We start from the raw sequence: 26,838 nt of genomic DNA, 5'->3' as shown, positions 1-26,838 counted from the left end.
TAATGATCTCTCATATGTAGTGGTTATAAACTGCTTTTAGGTAAGGTATTCTCATGTAATTCTCACAGCAACACTGTGTGAGAAGATGGTTATTATTTTCCCCAGTTTAGAGTAAAAAATGGGGGAAGCACAGAGTGTGTGTGGACTCTATGAAGAGAGGGTTAGGACCGTCTTACTCACCCCTGTACTACTAGTACCTAATACAGCAACCGGGATATGATAAACTCTCAGGAAACATTTGATGCATTAGATTAATTGGGAAGATTTAGTTTTAAATGGGTTAACTCTCCCATGACCTTAGGTTGTTTTATCTAATAAAACTTTTTTTTTAAGACAATGTTGATCCATTGCACAGGCTAGAGTTCAGTGAGAGTTTCCAGACCCCGAGGTAAAAGATTATTCAGAGGCATGAGATGAAAGGAAGATGGAGTCCCGGTTTTGTGCAATCAAAGTGGCTTTTATTCCACTGGGGTGCAGATGAGGTGAGATGTGGACTTGTGCCAGGAAGAAATCCACACTTGGGCTAAAGGATCAGAGAGACAGGGATTGGTCCATTCACCATTTCCTGGGAGGGACATACACTTGGTCCTTCCTGGGCGGGTTTGTTCTACCTGGGTAGGCGGTGAGAAAGGGTCAGAGAGGCAGGGATCGATCCATTCACTATTTTCTGGGAGGGACATGTGCTCAATCCTTCCTGGGCAGGTTAGTTCTACCTGGGCAAGTCAGTAATCTGATTCTATCAATCAGTGGCATCATCATAGCTCACAGCAACCTCAAAGTCCTGAGTTCAAGCAATACTCCTACCTAGGCCTTCCAAGGAGCTGGGACTATAAGTGCACATCACCACACCTGGCTCATGTGTTGGGTGCCTTTTTTTTTTTTTTTTTTTTTTGTGGAGACAGACTATTACTTTGTAGCCCTTCATAGAGTGTCTTGGCGTAGCAGCTCACAGCAACCTGAAACTCTCGGGCTGAAGCAATTCTCTTGCCTCAGCCTCCCAAATTGGGACTACACGGTTTCCCTTTTGCGCCTGCCACAACGCCCAGCTATTTTTAGAGACGAGGTCTCGCTCTGGCTCAGGCTGGTCTCCAAACTGTAAGCTCAGGCAATCCTCCCGCCTCAGCTTCCCAGAGTGCTAGGATTACAGGTGTTGAGCCACCCAGCCTGGCCCATGTTGGGTGTTTGGTAGAGCAATGGGGTCTCACTCTTGCTGAGGCTAATCTCAAACTCCTGACCTCAAGTGATCCCCCACCTTGGGCTTTCAAAGTGCTTGGATTACAGGCATGAGCCACCATGCCCAGTCTCCTAATAAAACTTTTTTTTCTTTTTAGATTCTCTTTGACTTTCACTAATAAAACTTTTAATAGTAAAAAAACAAAACAAAACTGTAGCCAAAGGGAGAGCTTAGACTTGAACATACATCTATCTTACAACTCCGAGAACACTGGTGCCCCAGGTTCGTTTTTGTTTTGCTATTCATTAGTAGTTCTCCCTCCATCATGGTTTCTCTTTTGACCCTGCCATAGAAGCTCATGAATTGTTTTTAAGATAGGTATGTATTTTAAAATGTATTTTTCCTTTGTCTGTTCTTTCTTGGTTTTGATAATTACTGCTATCACAGCATCCATATTCACCTAAAGCAATACGCCAGAAAGATGTGAAAATCTCTGACATCAAGTCACCGAGTGTGAAAACAGAACTCTATCGAGAAGATAATATGATCAGAAAAAAATCAGGTTATATGTTTTACCCATACGGACTGTCCTTTCTTGCCTCTGGAAAATGAAGCCTGCATGTCATGGTCTGGTTGGACAGTTCTGGGAGGGAGACAATAGAAACCTGGAAGGCCTACCACTAGAAAGGCTTTGTCCGTCTTGCTCTGGTAGCAAAATGTTTTTGCCTTAGGGGCAGGAAAAATTGTTTTTCTGATATTAAAAAAATAACAGAAAACGAAGCCTTTCTTACCAACCCTACAGAGATAAAACAGAAGATTGGATTTGAAATCAGACTCTCACAAATCTGAGTTTTCATCAGGTACCATCTTTGCTAACAATTTCACTTTTCTAACTATTTCCAGGTTCTGGATGGCTGGGTCCTCTCTTTCTTTTTTTTTTTTTTTTTTGTTGCAGTTTGGCCGGGGCTGGGCTTGAACCCGCCACCCTCGGTATGTGGGACCGGCGCCCTGCTCACTGAGCCACAGGTGCCGCCCTGGGTCCTCTCTTTCACATACCTTCCTTCCTTCCTTCATTCCTTCCCTTCTTTCTTTTTTTTTTTTGTAGAGACAGAGTCTCACTTTACGGCCCTCGGTGGAGAGCCATGGCCTCACACAGCTCACAGCAACCTCCAACTCCTGGGCTTAAGCGATTCTCTTGCCTCAGCCTCCCAAGTAGCTGGGACTACAGGCGCCCGCCACAACACCCGGCTATTTTTTGGTTGCAGTTTGGCCGGGGCTGGGTTTGAACCCCCCACCCTCGGTATATGGGGCTGGCGCCTTACCGACTGAGCCACAGGCGTCACCCCCCTTCTTTCTTTTTTTCTTTTCTTTTTTTTTTTTTTTTTGTCACTTGATGATGATCTATAAATAACATGTGCAGCTACTTCACTTGCACAAAAGGGACTGTTGGGACATGAAGCATCTTTTCCTTTATGTCCAGTTACACAGCCAACAAGGCAATTTCCAGGGAGCCAGACTTCATAAATCCATGGTTTCAGATTCATTTCCATAGCAATCGTATAGTCTGCTAAAAACATTCCATGATTAAGGACTCTTGTTTTTAAAGTCTGCAGTCACCCAAATCCTGGAACTTTTCACCAGCTACTTTTTCTTGATGTAGATCTAATCTTATGACATGCTGGCTTTTCTCTCTGTCACTTTTCCCTCTCTCCTTTCTTTTTTCTTTTCTTTTCTTTTGAGACAGAGTCTTACTTTGTCACCCTCTATAGAGTGCTATAGTGCCATAGCTCACAGCAACCTCCAACTCCTGGGCTTAGGCGATTCTCTTGCCTCAGCCTCCCAAGTAGCTGGGACTATAGGTGCCTGCCAGAACACTGGGCCATTTTTGTTGCAGTTTGGCCAGGGCCAGGTTGGAATCCACCACCCTCGCTATATGGGGCTGGCATCCTACCCACTGAGCCACAGGTGCCGCCCAACTTTTCCCTCTCTCCTTTCTTCTTTGTTCCCAGGTCCCAAACTTAATTTCTCTCTCTTTGCTGCATGGAAAGTAGTCTACGCATTGCCTGTTTTTACTTTGGGTTTTGCTAAGCATCTTATCAAGAATTTTCCCTAACCATTCCACAAAAGAAAACAAGTCTGAAATATTAAAACACATTAAAAAAAATTTTTTTTGCACTCTCCTAGGTTTTATTTTCCTTCAGATAGTCAGGTTATAATTATTCCAGTTACAAATTTATGCATAGTTGGGGGAGGACCTGAACAGAAGAAGTATATTGAAGCTGCTGGAGTACAGAAAAAAAATACTCCCAAATATGGCACTTTGGCATGTCAAGTGCTTTGATTAAAGAAAACAGCAAGGCAGGCCAGGTGCAATAGCTCATTCCTATAATCTCAGCACTTTCAGAGGCTGAGGCTGGGGGATGTCCTGACTCCAGGAGCTTCTGAAATATTTGTAGAACATGTCTATCTGTGGGTCTTTTTACATCAGTCCTCAGGCACATGGTGGGCATTTCAGTTGAAGAAATTACCTTTTCCCTGTGAACTAAAATAAAATCTTTTTTTTTTTTTTTTTTGTAGAGACAGAGTCTCACTTTATGGCCCTCAGTAGAGTGCCGTGGCCTCACACAGCTCACAGCAACCTCCAACTCCTGGGCTTAGGCGATTCTCCTGCCTCAGCCTCCCGAGTAGCTGGGACTACAGGCGCCCGCCACAACGCCCAGCTATTTTTGGTTGCAGTTTGGCCGGGGCCGGGTTTGAACCCACCACCCTCAGTATATGGGGCCGGCGCCTTACTGACTGAGCCACAGGTGCCGCCCCTTAAGGTCATTTTCTAATTTTGTGCCCAGCAGCTATGTAAGCAAGCAGCAGATTAATTCTAAACTTTTCTTTTTTTTTTTTTATTAATTTTTTTGTTGTTGCAGTTTGGCCGGGGTCGAGTTTGAACTCGCCACCCTGGGTATATGGGGCTGGCACCCTACTCAGTGAGCCACAGGCATCACCCCAATTATAAACTTTTCACACAGAACAAGATGAAAACATGCTGGAGGCAAAATGGCTTTCCTTCAGCTAGCCTACCATTCTAGTCTGAATGGCCCTTGGGGTGTACTTACCATTTGAATGCAAAAAAGCACCAAAAAGCCCCCAAAAGCCCCAAAGAGCCAATTTCACACAGCACTTCTGAGAGATAATGAAGGCCCTGGCAGTATTGAATTAGTTCAGAGTGGCACAAAATTAGAGAGAAGGGCTACTCCTGGCCAGGTGTGGTGGCTCATACCTGTAATCCTAGCACTCTAGGAGGCTGAGGTGGGAAGATGGCTTAAGGTCAGGAGTTCAAGGCCAGCCTGAGCTGAAGCAAGACACCCATCTCTGCTAAAAATGGAAAAATTAGCAGAGTTTGAGGTTGCTGTGAGCTATGCTGAGATGTTGGCACTCTAGCCTAGACAACAGAGTAAAACTCTGTCTCAAAAAAGAAAAAAAGACATAATCCCTATTTTAATAGAGCTGTGTGGACATAGAAGGCCTTGCGAAGGAGCAGCTAGAAACAGTTTTGGATGAGGAGCTGTGGGGCTTGAGGAAGTGAGGAGCTCGTGACTTCAGAGTATGCCAAGCTTCTGAGTCCAGGCAGCAAAGATCAATGTGGGGCTCAGAAATAGTGCCTGAGAGGGGAGGAAAACCTGGATGCCATCTCCTGCCATAGATATCACTGTGTTTGTGGGTAAATGTGAAATCCATGTGTCACTGTGAAAGTTTTGAGATAGATTGTGTCATGGTCCATTAGTTCACTTCCAAGAAACACGGTTGACAGCGTCCTTTCTGATTCACCCGTGCAAGTTTTATCTTGCTTAGCTTAAGTTCTCAATTTAAGTTTTAGACACACACAAAAATCAAAAAACATAAAATCCACATCAGCAGAAACAAATAAAGCCCTCTTAGCATCACCAATAAACAAAGGTAGTTGAAAGTTGAACAGGTAAATCAGAAAAGGACGCTGTCAACTGTGTTTCCTGGAAATGAAATAACACAACCTAATACAGTCTGTCTCAAAACTTTTGTAGTGACCACATACAACTGGAAGTATGGTAGATTGGGGGGCCAAGGGACCTGATATAATGGGTAGATGCACTGATGCGGTGGTAAATGTTGAATAAGTAGCTTTCTAGTGTACTTCTGATGTATATGAGGGTTGATAATTGTGTTTATAAGTAAGATAGAAGAATACATTGCTCATCAATGATGTCAATGTATTGTTTGCTGAGTTAATAGTGGAAAATAATATCATCAATTTTTGTGCCTACTCACAATATAACAGCTACAGACATGGCATATTTTTAAGTGTAATCTCTATTAACATTTTCATTGTCTAAATCTAGTATAAACAATCAACAGAACAATATTATCAAATCCTAACCTGTAGCACTGGTCGACCTCCACGGTATAAATGCTCTCATCATGGCTGACTTCAAGGCATCAAGATGATGTCCCTGAACACGGAGTTGGTAAGAAACATGTAAGAGCAGGTTATCATAAACTGTGGTAGTTCCACCGTACAGGAAAAAAGGTAAATAACACAGAGGGCATAGATAACAAGAAAATGCAGTAAAATATATGGAAAGTAATTTTTAAAGATTACATTTGCTTTGAAAAATCATCTAATTCTAATTCTTCGTTCACATAATATAATTTAAAATAATGGTAATGTTTAACAAACAGCTAGTAAATTCCTAAAAATTTAAGAAATGGCTCTTGTGAGCTCATACATGCCAGCTACTACGTACCTCTGGTGAATGCCAAGGCTATATAAATGCAGGTTATTAATATATAAATTTAATGTTTATTCTCTGGCTTGAGTTGCCCTGAAAGGCAAGGGTTTTTTTTGTTTGTTTGTTTGTTTTTTTGTTTTTTGAGACAGAATTTCACTGTTGCCCTCAGTAGAGTGCTGTGGCATTACAGCTCAAACTCTTGGGCTTAAGCGATTCTGTTACCTCAGCCTCCCAAGTAGCTGGGACTACAGGTGCCCGCCGCAATGCCTGGCCATTTTTGTTGTTGTTGTTGCAGTTGTCATTGTTATTTTAGCTGGCCCAGGCTGGGTTGGAATCCGCCAACCTCCATGTATGTGGCTGGCACCATAACCCCTGTGATACGGGCGCCAAGCCAGAAAGGCAAATTTTTAAAAATACATTTCAGTTCTTTAATTTCCCTCTATTTGCTTTGCTTTGAATGGGGCTTTTCTTTGAATATGTAAGCATCATATTTCCAAATCTCTCTTCGGGTGACATAAATGAGCAGGTAATAATCTCAACCAATATTTATTGATTCCTGCTAGCTTCCCACTCAGAAGGTGACTTTTCACTGATTCCTCCCCAAGTTCTAGAACTTCCTTATTGCATCCCTCTAGGTACTAACTACAATCACTGTTATCTAATAGGTATTAGGTTGAGCCAGATGAAATTGCTGTTTTCTGACCGTTTTTGACCTACAGAAACAGTAATTTTATATGCTTCAACCTGGTGTCTTTGTTGTAGTCAAACTGGTGGTGATATTCTATTATTTGTCTGTGTTGCTATGATTTTGCCCATTTGAAATAATCTTTTTCTTCCTTTTTACTACTTCAAACTTCTCTATCTTCCAAGACCTAACTCCCACTTTTATCTCCCTCACAAAGCTATCCATGATAATGCTAATTTTTATTCAGCATTTTAAGTATTCTTTCCCTTGACCTTTTGTAATGCTCATATGTGGACTACAGAATTGAATACTTAATTTTTTTTTTTTTTTTTTGTAGAGACAGAGTCTCACTGTACCACCCTCGGTAGAGTGCCTTGGCGTCACACGGCTCACAGCAACCTCTAACTCTTGGGCTTAGAGCGATTCTCTTGCCTCAGCCTCCCAAGCAACTGGGACTACAGGCGCCCGCCACAACGCCCAGCTCTTTTTTTTTTTTGGTTGCAGTTTGGCCGGGGCTGGGTTTGAACCCGCCACCCTCGGCATATGGGGCCGGCGCCCTACTCACTGAGCCACAGGCACTGCCCCAAAGAATGTTCTGGGCTGGATTCTTTTTTTTTTTTTTTTTGCAGCTTTTGGCCAGGGGTGGGTTTGAACCCACCACCTCCGGCATATGGGACAGGCGCCCTACTCATTTGAGCCACAGGCACCGGCCTGAATACTTAATTTTAATGTCTCATATTATTAGTATTATTTCTTGTATAGTCTTGTCTGTAACTAGGCAGTAAATTCTCTGAGAGATGTAACAAACTTCTGTAATTTACAGTGTATAACTGTGCTGACAATCTGTATGTACTCTAGTGTTTCAACTGATTTAGCTTTAAATGACATCCTTTGAAGTTGAACTTAATTAAAATTGGGTTTGAAACCAGCACATTGTACCCCTTGATTGCACTAATGTACACAGCTATGATTTAACAATAAAAAAAAAAGTCAAAAAAAAAACACAAAAACTAGGTCATGTAGGTACTTAAATGCTTGGGCTGTGGGGGCAGGCAGACCTGGGTCGACTTCCTTGCTCTGCTATTTGTATGCTGTGTGTTTTGGAGAAAGTCACTGGATGCCTAGGAGTCCCTTTTCCTCTTTGGTCAAGTGGGATGATAATGGTGTCTGTACCACTGGGTGATTGTTGGAATTATATGATGAATTTGGATTACATAGATTCTTTTCAAGAAATTTGAATAAATGAAATATATTTTTCTAAGTGATTTAAGTAATTCAGGGAAAGGAAAGATGGGCATTGTGCTTGTCTGGTTTAAGAATAAAGAGAAAATTACTATTATAGTTACTTTTAGGGTAATATTTTTTGGTTTGATTCAACTCTCTAGTCTCCCACATTAATGCCTAAAATGGTGCAGGTACACACATTTCGAATGGGGGCACAGATATTTTTAAAAGTTGAAATGTCATCTGTAACCTTAGCTCTCTGGGAGGCTGAGATGGGTGTATCGCTTGCTTGAGCTCAGGAGTTTGAGACCAGCCTGAGCAAGAGCGAGAATCCCATCTCTACTAAAAATGGAACAGCTAGCTAGGAGTTGTGGCAGGTACTTGAGTCACAGCTATGGGCTCACTCTCTTGAGCCCAAGTGTTTGAGGTTGCTGTGAGCTATGAGTCCATGGCACTCTGCACAGGGTGAGATTCTCTCAAAAAAACAAAAACAGGCTTGGTGCCTGTAGTACAGTGGTTACGGTACCAGCCACATGCACTGAGGCTGGCGGGTTAATACTCAGCTGGAGCCAGCTAAACAACAATGACAACTGCAACAAAAAAATAGCTGGGCATTGTGGTTGGGTGCCTGTCGTCCCAGCTACTTGGGAGGCTGAGGCAAGAGAATCCCTTAAGCCCGAGAGTTTGAGGTTGCTGTGAGCTGTGACAACACAGCACTCTACCGCGGGTGACATAGTGAGACTCTGTCTCAAAAAAACAAAAATGAAACCTACAAAAGTTGAAATACACTGGATTCTTGTCTTGTTGAATATCCATGAGAGCATTGTGGTTCTTGATACCTTAAAACAAAAAAACAAAACCTTATCGTTTTATTATTCTTGATGTAGAGTGTTTTTGTACAGCAGTATGTGCTAGCATTTATTAAGAACTTACTATACGGGCGGCACCTGTGGCTCAGTCGGTAAGGCGCCGGCCCCATATACCGAGGGTGGCGGGTTCAAACCCGGCCCCGGCTGAACTGCAAACCGAAAAATAGCCGGGTGTTGTGGTGGGCACCTGTAATCCCAGCTGCTCGGGAGGCTGAGGCAAGAGAATGGCTTAAGCCCAGGAATTGGAGGTTGCTGTGAGCTGTGTGATGGATGCCATGGCACTCTACCGAGGGCCATAAAGTGAGACTCTGTCTCTACAAAAAAAAAAAAGAACTTACTATACTCCAAGTACTTTGCTAGATACATTCACTTATCTTATCCATGCAATAGCAATGAGGTACTTTCTATTATCCCTACTTCACAGATGAAAACATATGTAAGCTGCCTTTTGAGATACTAAGAAAAGTAACTAAAGGATTGTGCAAAAATATTGAGAAATATCTTTAAACTATCTCTCACAGAAAGTAACTTTATAATTGTGTCTAAATTTTAAGTCAGCCTTCTAAATGCTAAAATGTATTGCTAAAGGCATATTAGGGGTTATTACTGTTCCTAGTAAAATGAGTCCAATATGAACAAGACATAACTTCCAACACTGTACATATGAATGAAAAAAAATTAAAACTGAAATGCACTTTGTCATTGATCACTGCTTTTATGGATAATGATATACAGTCATTCGTTTATTCCCATATTTATTGAACACAAATTGTGTACGAGGCATATTTAAATACATTGGTTACTTCCTACTTGTCCTTTGAAAGAAATTTAAATTATTGCATGAATTTTGATTAAACTGATTACAGAATTTTGAAACACAATGGAACCCAAACTAGAGCCAATACTCATTTCCTAAATGAACATTTTATGTGCAAACAAACAGCTGCTAGAATCTGACAGAATTTAAAACAAGCTGTTTATAAATTTTACTGACAGCTGTTTTTGGTGATTTTTGTCAACAGAATTTTCCTGCTTTGCATCACAGCATTCTTTTATTACAGTGTCCCCTCAAATAATAACTTGCTTGCTTTAATCACGTTTACAGAGATTTATGACTTGATGCTTATTCAGTGGTAGAGCTTCTCAACAGAAAATGTCAGTGAGCCTGTTATAAATTGCGCCTGGCATTCCTACTCTATCTTTTATTTGGCTGGGAGTGTTTCTACCTGAAAGTGATAAATTCCTGTTATAACTGCTTTATGTGCTTCAGTAATTACACTGTACAGAAAAAGGGGGTTTCTACTGAGGTGCTCCTTAAAAATAGTAAGCAATACACAGCAGTGGAACAGGCTGAACTCTTAAGTCTATTGAACAAAAAACAATGACCAGTGAAATATCTATGTCAGACTGAATTTGATAAACAATCAAGAAGTACAGGATACCAAAACCTTTAAAACAACTGCTGTAGGGACATATTAATGTAAATGCCTTAGACTAGTTACTTTTGAGCCCATGACAGAAATTTGTCACGTGAACACAGGAATGAAGTTAACATCCTTTCAAAAAACATTTCAAATATTAGATGCTTTCTAGAGATTTAGGTAATTTTTCACGAAATACCAAGGTCTACCTGACACTGAGACTGAGTCTATACATGTTCGTCAAAGAGATTGTAGCATATCAAACAGTTTAAGTACAATCCATTGTAGCCAATAACTGATCAATACCTATAGGCACATCCGATCTGATCAAGAGGAGGTTCACATTAATCATTATGATATCCATGCCTGGTGGGTACTGATTAGTTTTGGCTCTATGCTTTCTTTGCTTCATAGTATGCAGGACAAAATGACTTTTTAATTGCTGAGGGTTTTGTTCTGAAAGCAGCAAAAAAGAATGTAAATAAAAGATCATGAAGTTAATTAAATGAAAACTGTAAAGATTTTCATTATCAGGTCCTATTATATGCTAAAGATGGTGTTAGAATCTAGTGGATACTTTGAGATGATACTAAAGGAGATTACGATCGGCAAGTATCTCTAGTCCAATAGTCACAGAAGGAGCGGCTCTTCCTTGCCTAGATTATGTACTCTTTCATAAGAGAATTTTAAAGCGCGTGTAGCTGGCTTAGTGAAAATTACCAGTGCTAAATCCAGTCCTAAAAATGGAAAAATCTATTGTATCCTCGTTGTGAGTTAAGCTTTAAGTTATGCATTGAAGTTTAGGACAGTCCATTGTGAAGGGATTTTCACAAGCTGTAATTCCTTTCTCCTAAGAACCCTGTGAGTAAGAGACTAGTATACATTCAATCTTAAATTTACAAAAGATGACACCAAGTTCCAAGACAGGTTACACAACGAGTCCAGGGATGTGAGCCTAGGAATCGGCAGGGCCGGGCTTATAACCCAGCTCTGCTTGCCCCCAGATCTCTGTGCACTTGCTCATTATGCCACACTGGATTCCAGAAAAAATACACAAAGCATATGACTTTAACTTAACAGCATTTTCACACAGAAAGGCAAGCTTGGTCAAATGTGCAGAACAGATGCCAGGATCTTAAATGCTGCAGTGTTTTTTTTCCATTCCATCAATTACTATATTTGATTATTCCTTATCAATTGTTTTCAAACTGCATTTTTTTTTCAGTGGGGGGGACTCTGAATTCATCGAGGTCCTTACAGACAAAATTTATATCTGATAAAGAGAATGTTTTCAGTGAGTGGAAGAGGTTGCTCTCGCAGCATAATGCCATAATTAAAAGCTAGAGAAGAGTTACTGCAAAGGTCAGAATTTGTCAGTTATCTTCACACTCTATGGGAGGAGAGTCTGGGCATTTTGCTTGTTATATATGTTTATCTAACTGAATATGAGGAAGATTTGCTACTTTGCAAAACACTTCATTATACCACAGAAGAAAAAAAAACACCAGCTTTTAGACTTTTCAACAAATTATTATATCAAGGCTGAAGGTCAGAAGACACCCAGGCTGCTGCTCCTTGCTAGCATAGCAGCTCTGCAGAGAGTAAGTGTTGGGTGGGAGGACATGGAGAGAGAGGGTGGGTGAATAGGCTATGGCGGCTAATCGGTAGGCCTCAGAATCCCTCTAGGACCCAAGTGTTACACTGGACACTTGGAAGAGGATAGGCTAGGAGTGAAATGGAGCAACGAGCCTAAACTTTTAGGAACCCAGAAAGTCCTTGCAGGGAAACTCTGAAAGGGAAATAGCCCTTTCTGGAAGTGAGAAGAGGATTATTGTTAATGGCCTAACCTAAGGCTTTATTCAGACCCCACTGATAGACTGACTTTGCTCCAGAACTCACTCTCTGAAACAACTCGGAGATTTTACATATTAGTGATATACCTCATCCTGGAAAGGCTGTCCATATTTTACCTGCACACACACATGAACATGAGAAAAAGAACTGGGTCTTGAAATTCAGGATCCAGGGTTAGGGGAAGGAGTGGGTTCAATAATTCTCCCATCTCCACTAAAAACAAAGTTTTACGTAGATAGTTAGGGCCTTTGGTTCTTCTAGGAAGAACCACTTGGGAAGAAAGACAAGGGCAGGCCCCTGTCTCAGTGCCTCCCAACTTATTATTATTTGAGACAGAGTCTTACTATGTTGCCCCTTGGTAGAGAGCTGTGGTATCACAGCTCACAGCAACCTCAAACTCTTGGGCTTATGTATTCTCTTGCCTTAGCCTCCCGAGTAGCTTGGACTGAAAGACTTGGGGCAGGACACCCCACTCTGCCCTGAGCTCTGACGACCCCAATCAACCGCAAGAGACGGTGCTTGATGCAAATAGCAAGAGGATTTTATTCCAGCATGCTGGGGCTTGACTCACAACTCTTTTAGGAGCCGAGGAGTCAAGCCCTGAACAGCAGGTTTTACAAGCTTATAAAGGCAAAAACCACAAAGTAGGGAGGGGCAGCAGACATAGCAGGGGCTTTAGGGAGGGGTAGCAGACATAGCAGGGGCTTTAGGGAGGGGTAGCAGACATAGCAGGGGCTTTAGGGAGGGGTAGCAGACATAGCAGGGGCTTTAGGGAGGGGCAGCAGACATAGCAGGGGCTTTAGGGAGGGGTAGCAGACATAGCAGGGGCTTTAGGGAGGGGTAGCAGACATAGGGGCTTTTCCAGATAAGAAGAACTCTGGTTTATTACTCATCTGTCTTAAGACAAGGTCAGCAGTTAAACATTTGCTTAGTTTTTTTCTTTCAGAACCAGTTACCTGTTATCTGCTTCAGCTCGGGGCTATTTCCTAGGACAGTTACAAAAGGTCACATTCTTATGGTAGGGGGCGGGGGCGAGGGGTGCTGCTACATATCTGGTCCCCCCCCTTTTTGGATTTGGTAGTACTTTCCTTCAGGACTACAGGAACCACAAAGCCCAGTTATTTTTTTGTTGTAGTTGTCATTGTTGTTTAGCAGGCCCGGGCCGGGTTGAAACCTGCCGGCCTCTGTGTATGTGGCTGGCACCCTAACCACTGAGCTATGGGCACCGAACCTGCCTCCCCAACTTAATCCTGTCCTGAGCAACTGCCACACCTGGGAGAAGGAACACCTGCTAATCTGCAAAGGAATGCAGGAAATCACCCAGCTGCAGGTCAGGCAGCCCAGCCACAGTAGGATTTGGAAGGCGATCTAGGGTAACCAAATGCTAATTATGTTGTTGATCTTCCATCAATGTGGTTCAGTGATGATGTCTGAACCCCAGGGAGGGCCAATCCAGATCGTATGAAATTCATGGCCAGAGCCTTTTTGTGGAGACAAGAGGTCCATTTGCTGTCTGTGGTGAACGTATCTTGCTTTATGAGCCTATATCTTGCTTTCGCTCTGTAAAAAACTATTTGCTCTCCAATAAACTTCATTTCACACTTGCCTTGCTTTTGGTGGGTCCAGTCATTCTTTGTCCAAGAGCACAACCAAGAAAGGAGAATGCAGACAACTGCCTGAATCCAGCAAAGCACCAGCAACTTGAGCTGTAGCAGAGAAAGCCTGGAAGGAAGGAAATGGGATGGGAAGTTGAAGATGGGGAAGTAACCTTGCTTCTTCTTTACTAGTTTACTATGGCCACCATTAAACAGCTGCCAAGAACATTGTGAACATCCCTCTTGGAGAGAGGGAATGGGACAATGGCAGAGGAGAGAAAAGAGTAAGCTTAGAGCAGAAGGAACTCGCTGCACCTGCGTCATAGTCCATTTACAGCACAACATGAATAGGCCAATTATAATTGTTTGGTTCTCAAAGCATTTTGCTAAAAAGTCAAATTTTCATTTATTCTCATCACAGTTAAATTGTGCCCTAATTTAAAAAGCACCTGATATATATGTTCAGTGTTATTCTTTGGCAAATAAAGCATCAATAGACTAAATACATATATATTTATACATATTATATACATCAATATAAAATCATCTTTAATTAGCTGCCATTTATTGAGTACTTATGTTGTAGGTGATTTTATATTTAATCTCAATTAATTATCCTCTAACTCTATATAAAATCTCTATAATAAATATTATCCCCATTTTTCAGAAAAGGAAACTAATGCTCAGAGAACTTAAAACTTTTTTTTTGTAGAGACAGAGTGTCACTTTATGGCCCTGGGTAGAGTGCCGTGGCCTCACACAGCTCACAGCAACCTCCAACTCCTGGGCTTAAGCGATTCTCTTGCTTCAGCCTCCCGAGTAGCTGGGACTACAGGTGCCCGCCACAACGCCCAGCTATTTTGCAGTTTGGCCAGGGCTGGGTTTGAACCTGCCACCCTCGGTATATGGGGCCGGGGCCTTACCCACTGAGCCACAGGCGCCGCCCGAGAACTTAAAACTTAAGTCACACGATTATTAGTGGGAATGGGATTAGAAATGGAATTGTCTGACTCTTGAAATGCTCAGTTTACCCATTAACAACATAGTGACTCTCTAAGTGTTAACATTTTGTTTTCTGGGGTTTGATTCCTCTGAGGCTCAGCAATGAGTAAGCAATGATTTAACAGGGTTAATAATCAAGGACTAATTTCTTGAGTGCTTCTGTTTTTTTTTTTTTTTGTAGAGACGGAGTTTCACTTTATCGCCCTTGGTAGAGTGCCGTGGCATCACACAGCTCACAGCAACCTCCAACTCCTGGGCCTAGGCGATTCTCCTGCCTCAGCCTCCCGAGTAGCTGGGACTACAGGTGCCCGCCACAACGCCCGGCTATTTTTTTTGTTGCAGTTTGGCCGGGGCCGGGTTTGAACCCGCCACCCTCGGTATATGGGGCCGGCGCCCCGCTCACTGAGCCACAGGCGCGGCCCTCTTGAGTGCTTCTGAGTTAAAAAGGAAATTGGTTTATGTGCTCTGATAGGTCTACTTAAAACACCATATAAGATCTTATTTTTACTTATTCTGCTTCTACTAATCAAGCATTTGATTTTGGCCAAGTCACTTAAACTCCGTGAACCTTCATGATCTACTTGAATCATTAATAATTAATAAGATTTAGATTAAAAATCTCTCTCTCGGGCGGCGCCTGTGGCTCAGTCGGTAAGGCGCCGGCCCCATATGCCGAGGGTGGCGGGTTCAAACCCGGCCCCGGCCAAACTGCAACCAAAAAATAGCCGGGCGTAATGGCGGGCGCCTGTAGTCCCAGCTGCTCGGGAGGCTGAGGCAAGAGAATCGCTTAAGCCCAGGAGTTGGAGGTTGCTGTGAGCTGTGTGAGGCTACGGCACTCTACCGAGGGCCATAAAGTGAGACTCTGTCTCTACAAAAAAAAAAAAAAAAAAAATCTCTCTCTCATTATCTGTGCCTACACCCTGGGAAAATAACTTTAGATTGCTGAGCCACACCTGCCTCTTCTTTTAAAGAATACTGTCTTAGCTGCTATAATACAAAATATTAAAGTCTGGGTGGCTTTAAACAACAAAAATGTATTTGTCACAGTTCTAGAGGCAAGAAGTCTATGAGGCCGCCAGCATGACTGGCTTCTGGTAAGAACCCACATGGCAGGGAGAGAGGAACTCTTCCTCTTTTTATAAGGACACTAATTCCATCATAGGGGATAGACCCTCATCATCTCATCTAAACCTAATTATTTCCCAAAGGCCCCACCTCTAAACCACCATCACATTTTGGCTTAAGGCTTTAACATATGAATTTGGCAGTGACACAAACATTTAGTCCATAATAGACACTACAACCCATTTCATAGGATTTCTTTTTTTTTTTTTTGTAGAGACAGAGTCTCACTTTATGGCCCTGGGTAGAGTGCCATGGCCTCACACAGCTCACAGCAACCTCCAACTCCTGGGCTTAAGCGATTCTCCTGCCTCAGCCTCCCAAGTAGCTGGGAATACAGGCGCCTGCCACAATGCCCGGCTAATTTCATAGGGTTTCTATGAGACTTAAGGCAGGTATATAAATAACACAGGGAAGCTGGTGGGGTGCACTTGACGCCTATAATCCCAGCACTTGGGAGGCCGAGTTGGGTGGATTGCCTGAGCTCACAGGTTTGAGACCAGCCTGAGCCAGAGCAAGACCTCATCTCTAAAAATAGCCAGTGTTGTGTTGGGCACCTGTAGTCCCAGCTACTTGGGAGAGGCTGAAGCAAGAGAATCACTTCAGCCCAGTTTGAGATTGCTGTGAGCTATGATGCTATGACACTATACCAAAGGTGACAAAGTTGACTCTGTCTCAAAAAAAAAAAAAAAAAAAATGGGGAAGTGCTTACACAGGGCCTGGCTTACAGGTAGTCCAATGATTTGACAAATATTGAGCACCTACTGGAGCCAAACACTGCACATGCCACATGGCATAAATGGGGAACATGTCAGATGCAGCCGGTCTCTGGATTTTTTTGATTTTTTAGACCAGAAGGGAAACACACATACTAACGTATGTCTATATATACACAAACTGGTGCTATGGAACACCTGAGAGAATCTAGTCCAGGGGTCAGGAAAACCTTTGAACGTGTGATATTGAGCCCAGATCCCAATAAGGAATGGGGAAGAGGACAATTTCAAGATCCAAAAGTCTTGAGGTAGCAAGGTACAGGTTCTTGTGAAGACCAGCTGTGAAGCCTGTGGGGATGGGACAGTGATGGCTGGGAAATGTTTTCAGAAAAGGCCGGTGTAGGGCCCAGCAGTGAAATACCTTTAAGGGTTTTATTATTATTATTATTATTGAGACAAGAGTTTTACTATATCGCCCTGGGTAGAGTGTCATGGCAACCTGAAATTCATGGGCTCAAGCAATTCTCTTGTCTCAGCCTCCCAAGTAGCTGGGGCTACAGGCGCCAGCCACAACGCCTGGCTTTTGTTGTTGTTGTTTTGTAGTTTACATTGTCTGGCTGGCTGAGGCTGGGTTCAAGCCCTGGTGCATATGCAGCGCCCTAACTCTGAGCTATGGGTAATGAGTCCCTTTAAACATTTTTAAGATAAGTTTTGTATTTGCAAAAAGTTGAGGTGGCCGCAGGATAGCCTCATGGACTGGAGAGGATACTTGTACACCAGCTAGGAAGGTGAGGAAGAGGCGACTGGGGCGTTGTGAAGTAGTCTGAGAGAAGCAGGTAGATTTGAGATAAAATGGAGGAGAAATGCAAGGATTTGGCGATGGATGGGGGGAGCTGGGAGGAATAAAGGAGTTTTGTGTAATTTGTAAAATGCAATGATCAATGAAAAAGCCTTTTTTTTTTTTTTTTCTTCCAGATAGAGTTTTACTTTGTTGCCCTGGCGTCATAGCTGACAGCAACCTCAAACCCTTGGGCTCGAGTGATTCATTTGCCTCAGCCTCCCAAGTGGCTGGAACTACAGGCAGTTGCCACAACTCCAGGCTATTTTTTAGACACGGGATCTCGCTCTTGCTCAGGCTGGTTTTGAACTCCTGAGCTCAGGCAATGTACCCTCCTAGGCCTTCCAGAGTGCTGGGATTGCAAGTGTGAGGCACCGCGCCCGGCCTAATGAAAGATCCTTAAGAGGAAGGTAGACACTAACAAAAACGTTTTTGGAAATTTGATTCGCCATATTTTAAAAGTCAACTAGAACTTTTAAAACATGTCTTTGAGCAGATTATTTGTAATTGGTAGAATAGAAAACTTGATTTTTATTTGGCTCTTAACACACACGACAGGTAGGGTGGTGGGGAGGAAAAGATAAAAAGGAATAAAGGGTATCATCTTCACTGTCATGGGCTGAGCATTTCCAAGTTGAACGGTTGTCAAAACAGCACTCCTCATAACAACCTTCCATTAGTGGTTTCTCGGCTTGTGGTTTTTCCAACGGTTGTTAAGTTCGCCCGAGGGTCCCTAGAACCCACTCTCCGGGAAAGCTGGAACTCTGGGGTGGTTCTAGGCGTTATCCCTCCGGGCAGCCCCGCGCGTTTCCCGTCTCCGTCCCTTTCCCGCCAGGAACCCGCGCGCCACGGCGGCCCCGCCCCCGGCCCAGCGACTTTGTAAGTTTCATGTCCCGGCCCCGCCCCTAGACCCCGCCCCTGCGAACCACGCGCCGAGACTTTGGAGAGTGTCAGCCCCCCATCCCGCCCGCAGGCCCTACGCCCCGCCCCTGGGTCCCGAGCGCCGAAACTCTGAGCGCTTTTGTGCCGCCCCGCGGCGTCCCGCGCGCTCCGCCCCCTAGGCGTCCGGCTAGTAGAGACGGGGGGACCACAGGGTTGGGGTCGATTCCGCTGGACTGCGGCGTGGCCCGCGTGGTCCAAGTCCTCCCGGCCTCCGGCTTTGTTAGGAGTCTTTCCCGCGAAGGCGGGGTGATGCCGGGGAACCGGCAGCCGAGGGTCCGTTCGGGGAACCAGCCGCGTTCGGAGCCCGCCATGGAGCCTGAGGCTCGCGGGGCCTGGGCCCACAGCCGCGCCGCCCTCTGCCGTCTGGAGAAGCTGCTGCGGTGCTCGCGTTGGTAAAGATGGAGCCTCCAGGGGGTTGCTGCGGGGACCAGGGCAGGGGTCTCGGGGGCCGGGGGATCTTTTCTGACCTCCCGTTTCCTACTTCCATTGCCACCCGGCAGTCGGGCCGGCGTGCAGGGTTGGTACCTTCCTGGGGATCCCTTCCCTGTTCTCAACTCGCATTCTTTCTGGTCGGCTTTCCAGTTTTCCTTTGCACCAAATCCAACTAAAACGGCAGTTTTTGAACTTGAGCGGGCTAAAGAAGCGTTTGGAGGTGTGGCTAAAACGCGCACCCTGGCCCCGCCTCCAAGTGTGAATGGTTGGGCTGGGTGAGGCCGAGGCCTCAGCTCTCGGATCCCGGAACCCCAGCTGCGGGGCCGCCCCAGACGCCCTCTAAGCAGCCGCCGGCACTCTCGGCAGAGCTGGCTTTTTTGACATTTTCCTGGTAGCAGCTTTTTAGGGGTGGGGTGGAGTGTTTGGGACCCTTAATAGGAGTGGATTGAAGATGCCAGTGTGATGGGCACCGCGGTTGTATTCCTCATTCAATTTCTCATTTCCTCGGGTCTCGGCTTTTAAGAGATGCTGTTTATGATCATTTTTTGTTTATTTTTCTTCACGCCGTTACACTGTGGGGTTCTCTCAGGGTTTTCATTCCGTCCAAAACACTTTCATGAGTGGTATTTGCTGCTTTTCTTGTAGTTTTTCTAGTATAGAAACCAGTAAGGTTTTTAAAACCCAAGAAAGGCTTGTCTGACTTTTCACGAAGCATTTAAATTGCTGTGTGCACAACTCAGTATTTCCGCATCAAGATCACTTTGGCGGGTTTCTTTCTGTTTACAATCATATTTCTTTTTTGGACTTTAATTTTTTTTCTTTTTTTTTGCTCTGATTTCCAACTTGCAGATCTTAGTTACTGCTATGTCACTTATACACGAAGTAATAGGTAACGTAGCAAGTTTTTATTTACATACGAAAAAAACTTTAACTGCCACAGTTTTGCGCTTAATTTTATTTTACAAAAACTTTTAACATCCATGACAAAATGGTATCATTGCACTTTTTGTGAAAGTGACACTTTTGCTAGAATGAGTACATGAAGACATTTTCCCATAGCAGGCAGGTCAGCTGAGAATAAGTTTTAAAACTGGCACAGCCGCAATAACAAGCAATTATAGTTTACACCTTACTAGTTGGACAAAAGTCAGACATTCGGTTGGCAAATTTCTGTATGAGAGCATGGGACTTTTAGATCGTGGAGTCACCAGCTGAGTTTGGGTTCCAGCTTTGACACTATTGAGTGGCCCAAGTCATTCTGCTTCTCTTGTGCCTCATTTTCCCCATACGAATAATAATGATTAACTCATTCTCCTCAAGGATTTAATAATAATAAATTTATTGAGCACTTGCAGAGTACTGGACTCTGCTCTGGGTACTAGGGATTTGTTAGTGAACAAAACAGACAAAAATCCTCCCAGCCTTGAAGGAATTTATTTATTTAAGTACCATCTTAATTATTTCTTTGCCCAGATTCTGTTATTTTCATTCAGAATCTCAGAAAGAGCTCTAAAAACTGTAGCAATTTACCATTTACTTTTAAGGATCCTATTTATAAGTAAGCATTGGTCATCAAACCCAATACTGGTTTCTAGCATTCAGGATATCCCAGTTTTCTCCACAAGATACATTTCAGACTAGAAAAACAACTTACTTGGCCTTTCTTTTTTTTTTTTTTTTTTTTTTTGCAGTTTTTTTTTTTGGCTGGGGCTGGGTTTGAACCTGCCACCTCCGACATATGGGCCCAGTGCCTTACTCCTTTGAGCCACAGGTACTGCCCAAAGCAACTTACTTTTCAAGATTACCTCCTTGAACATTAGACCCTGATGCACAGGGGCTGGCAAATCTGTGACAACTGCTTTCTGGAATCTAGCCCACTTTCCACATACATGGAAATTCTGTCATGTTTGAAATTCAGATTGTGAACTGCCTCAATCCTGCCACTGTTCCTTTTTGAGCCACATGGAACAGTTAAGAATACATTCTCCCACTCCCTGTAAAATTCAGAGTGCATCACCAATGGTCCTTTTAATAGATACCTCAGTGTCAGTAGGTATCATTCTCACTTTACTATGCACTGTGAGGAGAGTCAGCAGGAGCCCCTGTCCTCATACCCTTAACTCTTAGAACCTGTTAAGGGGCTGCCTATACACAGGTAAGGCAGAGATGCCACCAAAGAACCTATGCTCAGATCACGTGGAAAAAGCATTTGATGGCTCGGTGCCTGTGGCTCAGTGGCTAGGGCACCCGCCACATACACCAGCGCTGGTGGGTTCGAGCCCAGCCTGGGCCTGTCAAACAACAATGACAACTAAAAAAAGAAAAAATAGTCCCGTGTTGTAGCAGGCGCCTGTAGTACCAGCTACTTGGGAGGCTGAGGCAAGAGAATTGTTTAAGTCCAAAAGAGTTTGAGGTTGTTGTGAACTGTGATGCTACAGCACTCTACAGAGGGCAACATAGACTGTATCTCTAAAAAAAAAAGAAAAAGCATTTAATGAATGTCCCTCCATGTGGTTTACACAACCCCTCTAACACCCTTAATCTTCTCTTCAGCTTTTCTGGCCTTCACAATGACTGGCTGCTTTGGGAGTTTTCCCTCCCCCAGAACTTTATAGCAGCCCGATCATACATCAATGATGGGAGCAACTCCACTCTTCTTTCTGGCAGTATTTGCCCATGTCCACTCACTGGCCAGTGTCCACAATTTATCAAGGTTGACAGTTGAGCAGTATCTCCGGTTCCTCTTTAAGTGGTAATGCCTCCAACCAACTTTCCTGAAGTAACCTGGGTGATATTTGTTGAAGTTGACAGTGTGGGAATGGGTGCCACCAGCATCACCCGAGCCTCCTGGTGCTTCTGGTACTTGCCGAGAGGGCCGTAGGCATGGCTTGCATGGCTCCCCTGGTCCCGAAGCTTCCGTGTCCTCTTTCTGGATGGCATGGCAGTGGCGGAGAGGAAAGAGACTCCTAAGGAATTTATATAGGATGGAAAAAACTAAATGAAATTATACATGTAAAGAGTTGAATATAGGGTGACGGGTTCAAACCTGGCCCGGCCCAAACTGCAACTAAAAAATAGCCGGGCGTTGTGGCGGGCGCCTGTAGTCCCAGCTGCTCGGGAGGCTGAGGCAAGAGAATCGCTTAAGCCCAGGAGTTGGAGGTTACTGTGAGCTGTGTGAGGCCACAGCACTCTATCGAGGGCCATAAAGTGAGACTCTGTCTCTACAAAAAAAAGAAAAAGTTGAATATGGTGGTTGTCATGGAATAAATGGTAAATAACAGGTGTCATGAAAATACAAAAGAATGTGGTCCCTGCCTGCTAAATGATTTAGAAAAGACAAAATAGATAATCTGTTAAGTTGTTCTGAAATCTAACAAAGCCAGTTTTACTTTTTACCTCCAACCAAATATTTTTCCACTTTCTTACTGAAATGAGTGGGCAGTAAGAGCTGAAGGACTAAAACTAGGTCCATTTTTTTTTTTTTTTTGAAACAGAATTTGAAGCTGTTGCCCTGGGTAGAGTGCTGTGGTGTCATAGCTCACATCAACCTCCAACTCTTGGGCTCAAGTGATCTTCTTGCCTCAGTTTTTCTATTTTTAGTAGAGACAGGGTCTTGCTTTTGCTCAGGCTGGTCTTGAACTCGTGAGCTCAAGCTATCCACCCCCTTGGCCTCCCAGAGTGCTAGGATTACAGGCGTGAGCCACCGTGCCTGGCCCCAGGTTTTTATTATAATATGGCTTTTCCATTTGGCTAGATAATATTGAATGCCATTGATAGTTTTTTTTAAATTAGCATATGAACTGCTGATGAATGAACTAAATTTTAATTCTTTCTTAGAATGCATATTTTTCACATAGGGCTTTGTATATTTTTTCTGCCAAGGATCCAATAGTAAATAGTTTTATGAATCTGAGTTTCACTATGTTGTCCCTCTGTAGAGTCCAGTGACGTCACAGCTCACAGCAACCTCAAACTCTTGGGCTTAAGTGATTCTCTTGCCTTAGCCTCCCGGATAGCTGGGACTACAGGTGCCTGCCACAACGCCCAGCTATTTGTTGTTGCTGTTGTCATTATTATTTAGCTGGCTCAGGCTGGGTTCGAACCCACCAGCCTCGGTGCATGTGGCCAGTGCCATAATCACTGCTACAGGTGCCGAGCCTTTTTTACCTCCTTTAAAAGTCTAAAAGTCATTCTTTGCTCAAGGGCTATACTGCTGCTGGCTTGATTTGGCTCATAGGCAATAGTTTGCCAAACTCTGTTTTAAAAGGTAAAATGTCTTAAGTTTAAAAATCCTTTTCTGTATAAAATTTTATATTATGTGGATTCTAAGGTTTACAAATGCTTTCCTCTTTCAGTTCTCCGCGTCAGTACTGTCTAGTGAATGAAGCATGGTCAGCTGCACTTTACTCAAGGGGAGAAAATATTCTTTCCCCCTCTGCCCTTGTAGCTGCCCGCCATCATTGCTGGAATGGAGCAACTCAGGATGGTCTGCTGCTTATTTTTGCTACCCATCTTTCAAAGCAGTGTCATGTTATTTGAAATCGTGTCAGTATATCCTTTTATAGAGTTTCAAAGTTATACCCAGTGGGCTAGTGATTACCCTGATTACCCTCACATTCAGCTTGCAACTGTCATCTCTCTCATGTTCCCAGCTGTCATCTGTCTTGTGTAGCACATTGGATCTGTTTTGCAGCTCCTTACTTGCTGGTGAGGGTGGACTGGCTACATAGCAGGGCTGCCCTTCTTGACCTTTAATATAACTACAGCTTCAAGGTGAAGCTGATCAAAGTGTTCATCAAGTCAGATGTGACATTTGTGTTAGAGCCAAGCCTCACAATTTAAAGATTTGGACACAGGGGATAGGAAGACTGTATCATTTGAGAGGCTGGCGGAAAGCACAATAATAACGTGTTCCTCAAGGATGCAGGAAAGAACAATAGCTGCAGTGTAAGAGCTCTAGGTGTCATTTGACACTGTTTTGTGAATTAAAATAATTAGGTATCTCTTGGCATGTTTTGGGGGTGGAGTTTGGCAATTTAACAATTTTTTTTTTTTTTTTTTTTGGTAGAGACAGAGTCTCACTTTATGGCCCTTGGTAGAGTGCCGTGGCCTCACACAGCTCACAGCAACCTCCAACTCCTGGGCTTAAGCGATTCTCTTGCCTCAGCCTCCCGAGCAGCTGGGGCTACAGGCGCCTGCCACAACACCTGGCTGTTTTTTGATTGCAGTTCAGCCGGGGCAGGGTTTGAACCCGCCACCCTCGGTATATGGGGCCAGTGCCTTACTGACTGAGCCATAGGCGCCCAGGCAACTATAACAATTGTAACTTGGGTTTTGTTTTGTTTTTTTTTTTGAGACAGAGTCTCAACCTTGTCGCCCTGGATAGAGTGTCATGGCGTCACAACTCACAGCAAACTCAAACTCCTGGGCTTAAGCCTACCACCCTTGGTGGTGTATGTGGCCGGGGCCCTGCTGACTGAGCTACAGGCACTGCCCACCCCACACTGGGTCTTTTTAACCAACTTTTAGTAAAAAGTTTAAAAACTTTGTAACTTTTAGGATGAGTGATATCCCCTTCCCCTGAATTATTTCTTGTCATTTAAAAGGTGATCAAGATTAGTTTAGTATTCTTTCATATTTTGGAGAGTATTGCTTGTATCGCTTAGTTAAGAGCATGGATTCCGGAGGCCATCTCTGGCTTCATATCCCTGTTCAGTGATTTTGGTCGTTGCTTCATCTTTTATGCTTCCTTTTCTTCATCTGCAAAATGAGTTAGCTGTCCTTTCCACCCTTCAGGGGGGATTAAATGAGTAGATATTTGTAAGATACTTAGAGCAGTGCCTGTTATGTGCTCAGTGCTATATGAATGTTTGTAAAATAAAGTACTGATTTCCTGATTCCAGCATTCAGCTTTTGCCCTTCTTCATGAGTTCTGACTATTCAGAGGCATTCTTAAAGGCCAGTGATCCTTAAATGGGATGATTGTGCCTTTTCGTTTGTTCTGGTGCTGGTTATTCCTGGGAACAACAAGAAGTCCCTGAGGCACTGTGATAACAGATGAGGGGATGCGCTGTCCATCCTTAAGGAGTGCACGTGTAATTACAAGGGGTAAAAGATACATTTCAGGGTAAATTATGGTGCAGGCCAAGGGGATGTCAAGTAGAGTGGCACAGGAGAGCTTCATAGGTTCTTAAACTGGGCTTCAAGGTATGGATAGATTTTTATAAACAAAGCTAGGTGGGGGACTATGAGCAAATAACAGTATGCTAAGGGTGGCACCTGTGGCTCAGTCAGTAAGGCGCCGGCCCCATATACCGAGGGTGGTGGGTTCAAACCCGGCCCCGGCCAAACTGCAACCAAAAAATAGCCGGGCGTTGTGGTGGGCGCCTGTAGTCCCAGCTACTCGGGAGGCTGAGGCAGGAGAATCGTCTAAGCCTAGGAGTTGGAGGTTGCTGTGAGCTGTGTGAGGCCACGGCACTCTACCCGAGGGCCATAAAGTGAGACTCTGTCTCTACAAAAAAAAAAAAAAACAGTATGCTAAAAAGAATTGTTGAATAAATGGGGCGTGATATTAAGACAGGGTTCAATCAAACCAATAGCAACATCCAGTTGGTTCACAAAGTTAATTTCCTAAGGCAAGCAACTGGTATAGCTTTCCTGGGACTCTGGGGTCTTCATTTCTGACGTGAAGAAGATGGGCTAGTTGGTTTTTAAGGGTCCTTCTGGTTTTCAGATTTCATAATGGTGCCCACTGAATGTGAAAAATTATTTAAAACTTTCTTTTGAAGTGTAACATACGTACAGAAGGCCTCACAGCTTGTTGGTATTCTGTTTGCATTGTGTCCTACAAATTAGAATTTATTTATTTGTGGGATTTGATTGGTGTCTGTCTCCTTCAGTCATGCCACACGTTTAGTAAAGACAGGTTCACATTTGTAGTCATGGTGTCAGATACAGTTTCTCAGTGTTAAAGGTTAAATTAATGTAGGAAAGAATTTAGGTTAAGATAGGATCACATTTGAAGGGCCTTTGGAGGTGGTAATACCAGCAGGACCTAGTTAATTTACCTGAATTGCCCAGTATTCTCCGTGGGATTCTGAGGTTAATTGAATATAGTGAACAGTGACTGAGGTCTCAGGGCAGGGTAAAAGGTACAGGTCTTGGCTTTGGGCTTTAGAGCTAGAACTACAACATGCATGGTTCCAGGACACAGCTAGTATTAGGCTTTGATTGATTAGTATTTAGGGCTTTGATGGCCGGGGAAGCTTACCAGACCCACTGAGCACTCTTTATACTGCTCCCTATAACAGAGTGGATTTTTTTTTTGTTTGTTTTTGGCCGGGGCTGGGTTTGAACCCACCACCTCCGGCATATGGGACCGGCGCCCTACCCCTTGAGCCACAGGCGCCGCCCCAGAGTGGATGTCTTTACAAGTGAAGTTACTGGTACCCAAGTCTGGGCTCAGAGGAGAACAGATGGGACAGGAATACAAATCTGAGAGTCATCTACAGATAGGTGGTAATTTAGGGTATTCTGCAGGTCAGTAGGGAAGAGTATGAAGAGGAATGCTGAGGTTTGAACCTTGAACCTCAACATTTGAATTTCAGGTGAAAGAGGAAGGTTTGAGGTCAGAGGAAGAGCACTGTTTACTTAGATATTTTTCTTTGGAGGAAAGGAAATAGCAGACCCTGTTTCACTGGGCGCACATGATATTCTCTGTGACTTCTCTGTCTCCTGTAGATCCTGTTATAATTAGTCATTGCTAGACTGCTGTATTGCCCATTTGACTTCTGGATTATTTGACTCATTCATTCAACACCTTTTGACTCTGAACAGACATAACTTTTTACTTTTCCCTTGTGATTTACTTGCCTCTGACATACATAATAACTATACAAAATAAGATGCTTCTATGTCATTATCCTTATAACATTTTTGTTAAACAGTTAGTTTATATATTCTCCTAAAGATAAACACAGCAGGTTGTTTACTTGGCTTGGAAAGCCCATACTTTTGACATGAAACATGTTGGTCCACAACTTAGTACTTTGTTGGAGCACCGTGGGAGCTGGTCCGTATTACATAGCCATTGGTATCTCATGGAAGCTTAGGAGAGCCATTCAGTTAAGAAATGCATCTGCCTCAGTATCGTAATCGCAGCTGAATTTGCTTTCCTTTCTTTCTTTACATAGAAAGTTTCAGTC

General features: G+C 43.6%; 1 protein-coding gene and 2 pseudogenes across 2 annotated transcripts in view; 2 read left to right on the top strand and 1 right to left on the bottom strand.

Annotated features, from left to right (window-relative positions):
• The window catches only part of LOC128589774 (40S ribosomal protein SA-like), a 38,521-nt pseudogene extending 20,200 nt beyond the window's left edge, over positions 1-18,321 (top strand).
• The window catches only part of BARD1 (BRCA1 associated RING domain 1), a 106,338-nt gene continuing 97,783 nt past the window's right edge, over positions 18,284-26,838 (top strand). For both annotated transcript variants that reach the window (XM_053598116.1, XM_053598115.1), the window contains exon 1: positions 18,284-18,594. In XM_053598116.1, the coding sequence (XP_053454091.1) occupies positions 18,452-18,594 (143 nt within the window). In that variant the 5' untranslated portion in view covers positions 18,284-18,451. The remainder of the gene's footprint in view (positions 18,595-26,838) is intronic.
• Positions 21,150-21,574, bottom strand: LOC128590416 (60S ribosomal protein L27a-like; annotated as a pseudogene).

Source organism: Nycticebus coucang, chromosome 7, assembly GCF_027406575.1.
Source record: "Nycticebus coucang isolate mNycCou1 chromosome 7, mNycCou1.pri, whole genome shotgun sequence".
Lineage (NCBI taxonomy): Eukaryota > Metazoa > Chordata > Mammalia > Primates > Lorisidae > Nycticebus > Nycticebus coucang.
Note: the sequence above shows the minus strand (reverse complement) of the source record. Positions and strands in the feature narration are given on the sequence as shown.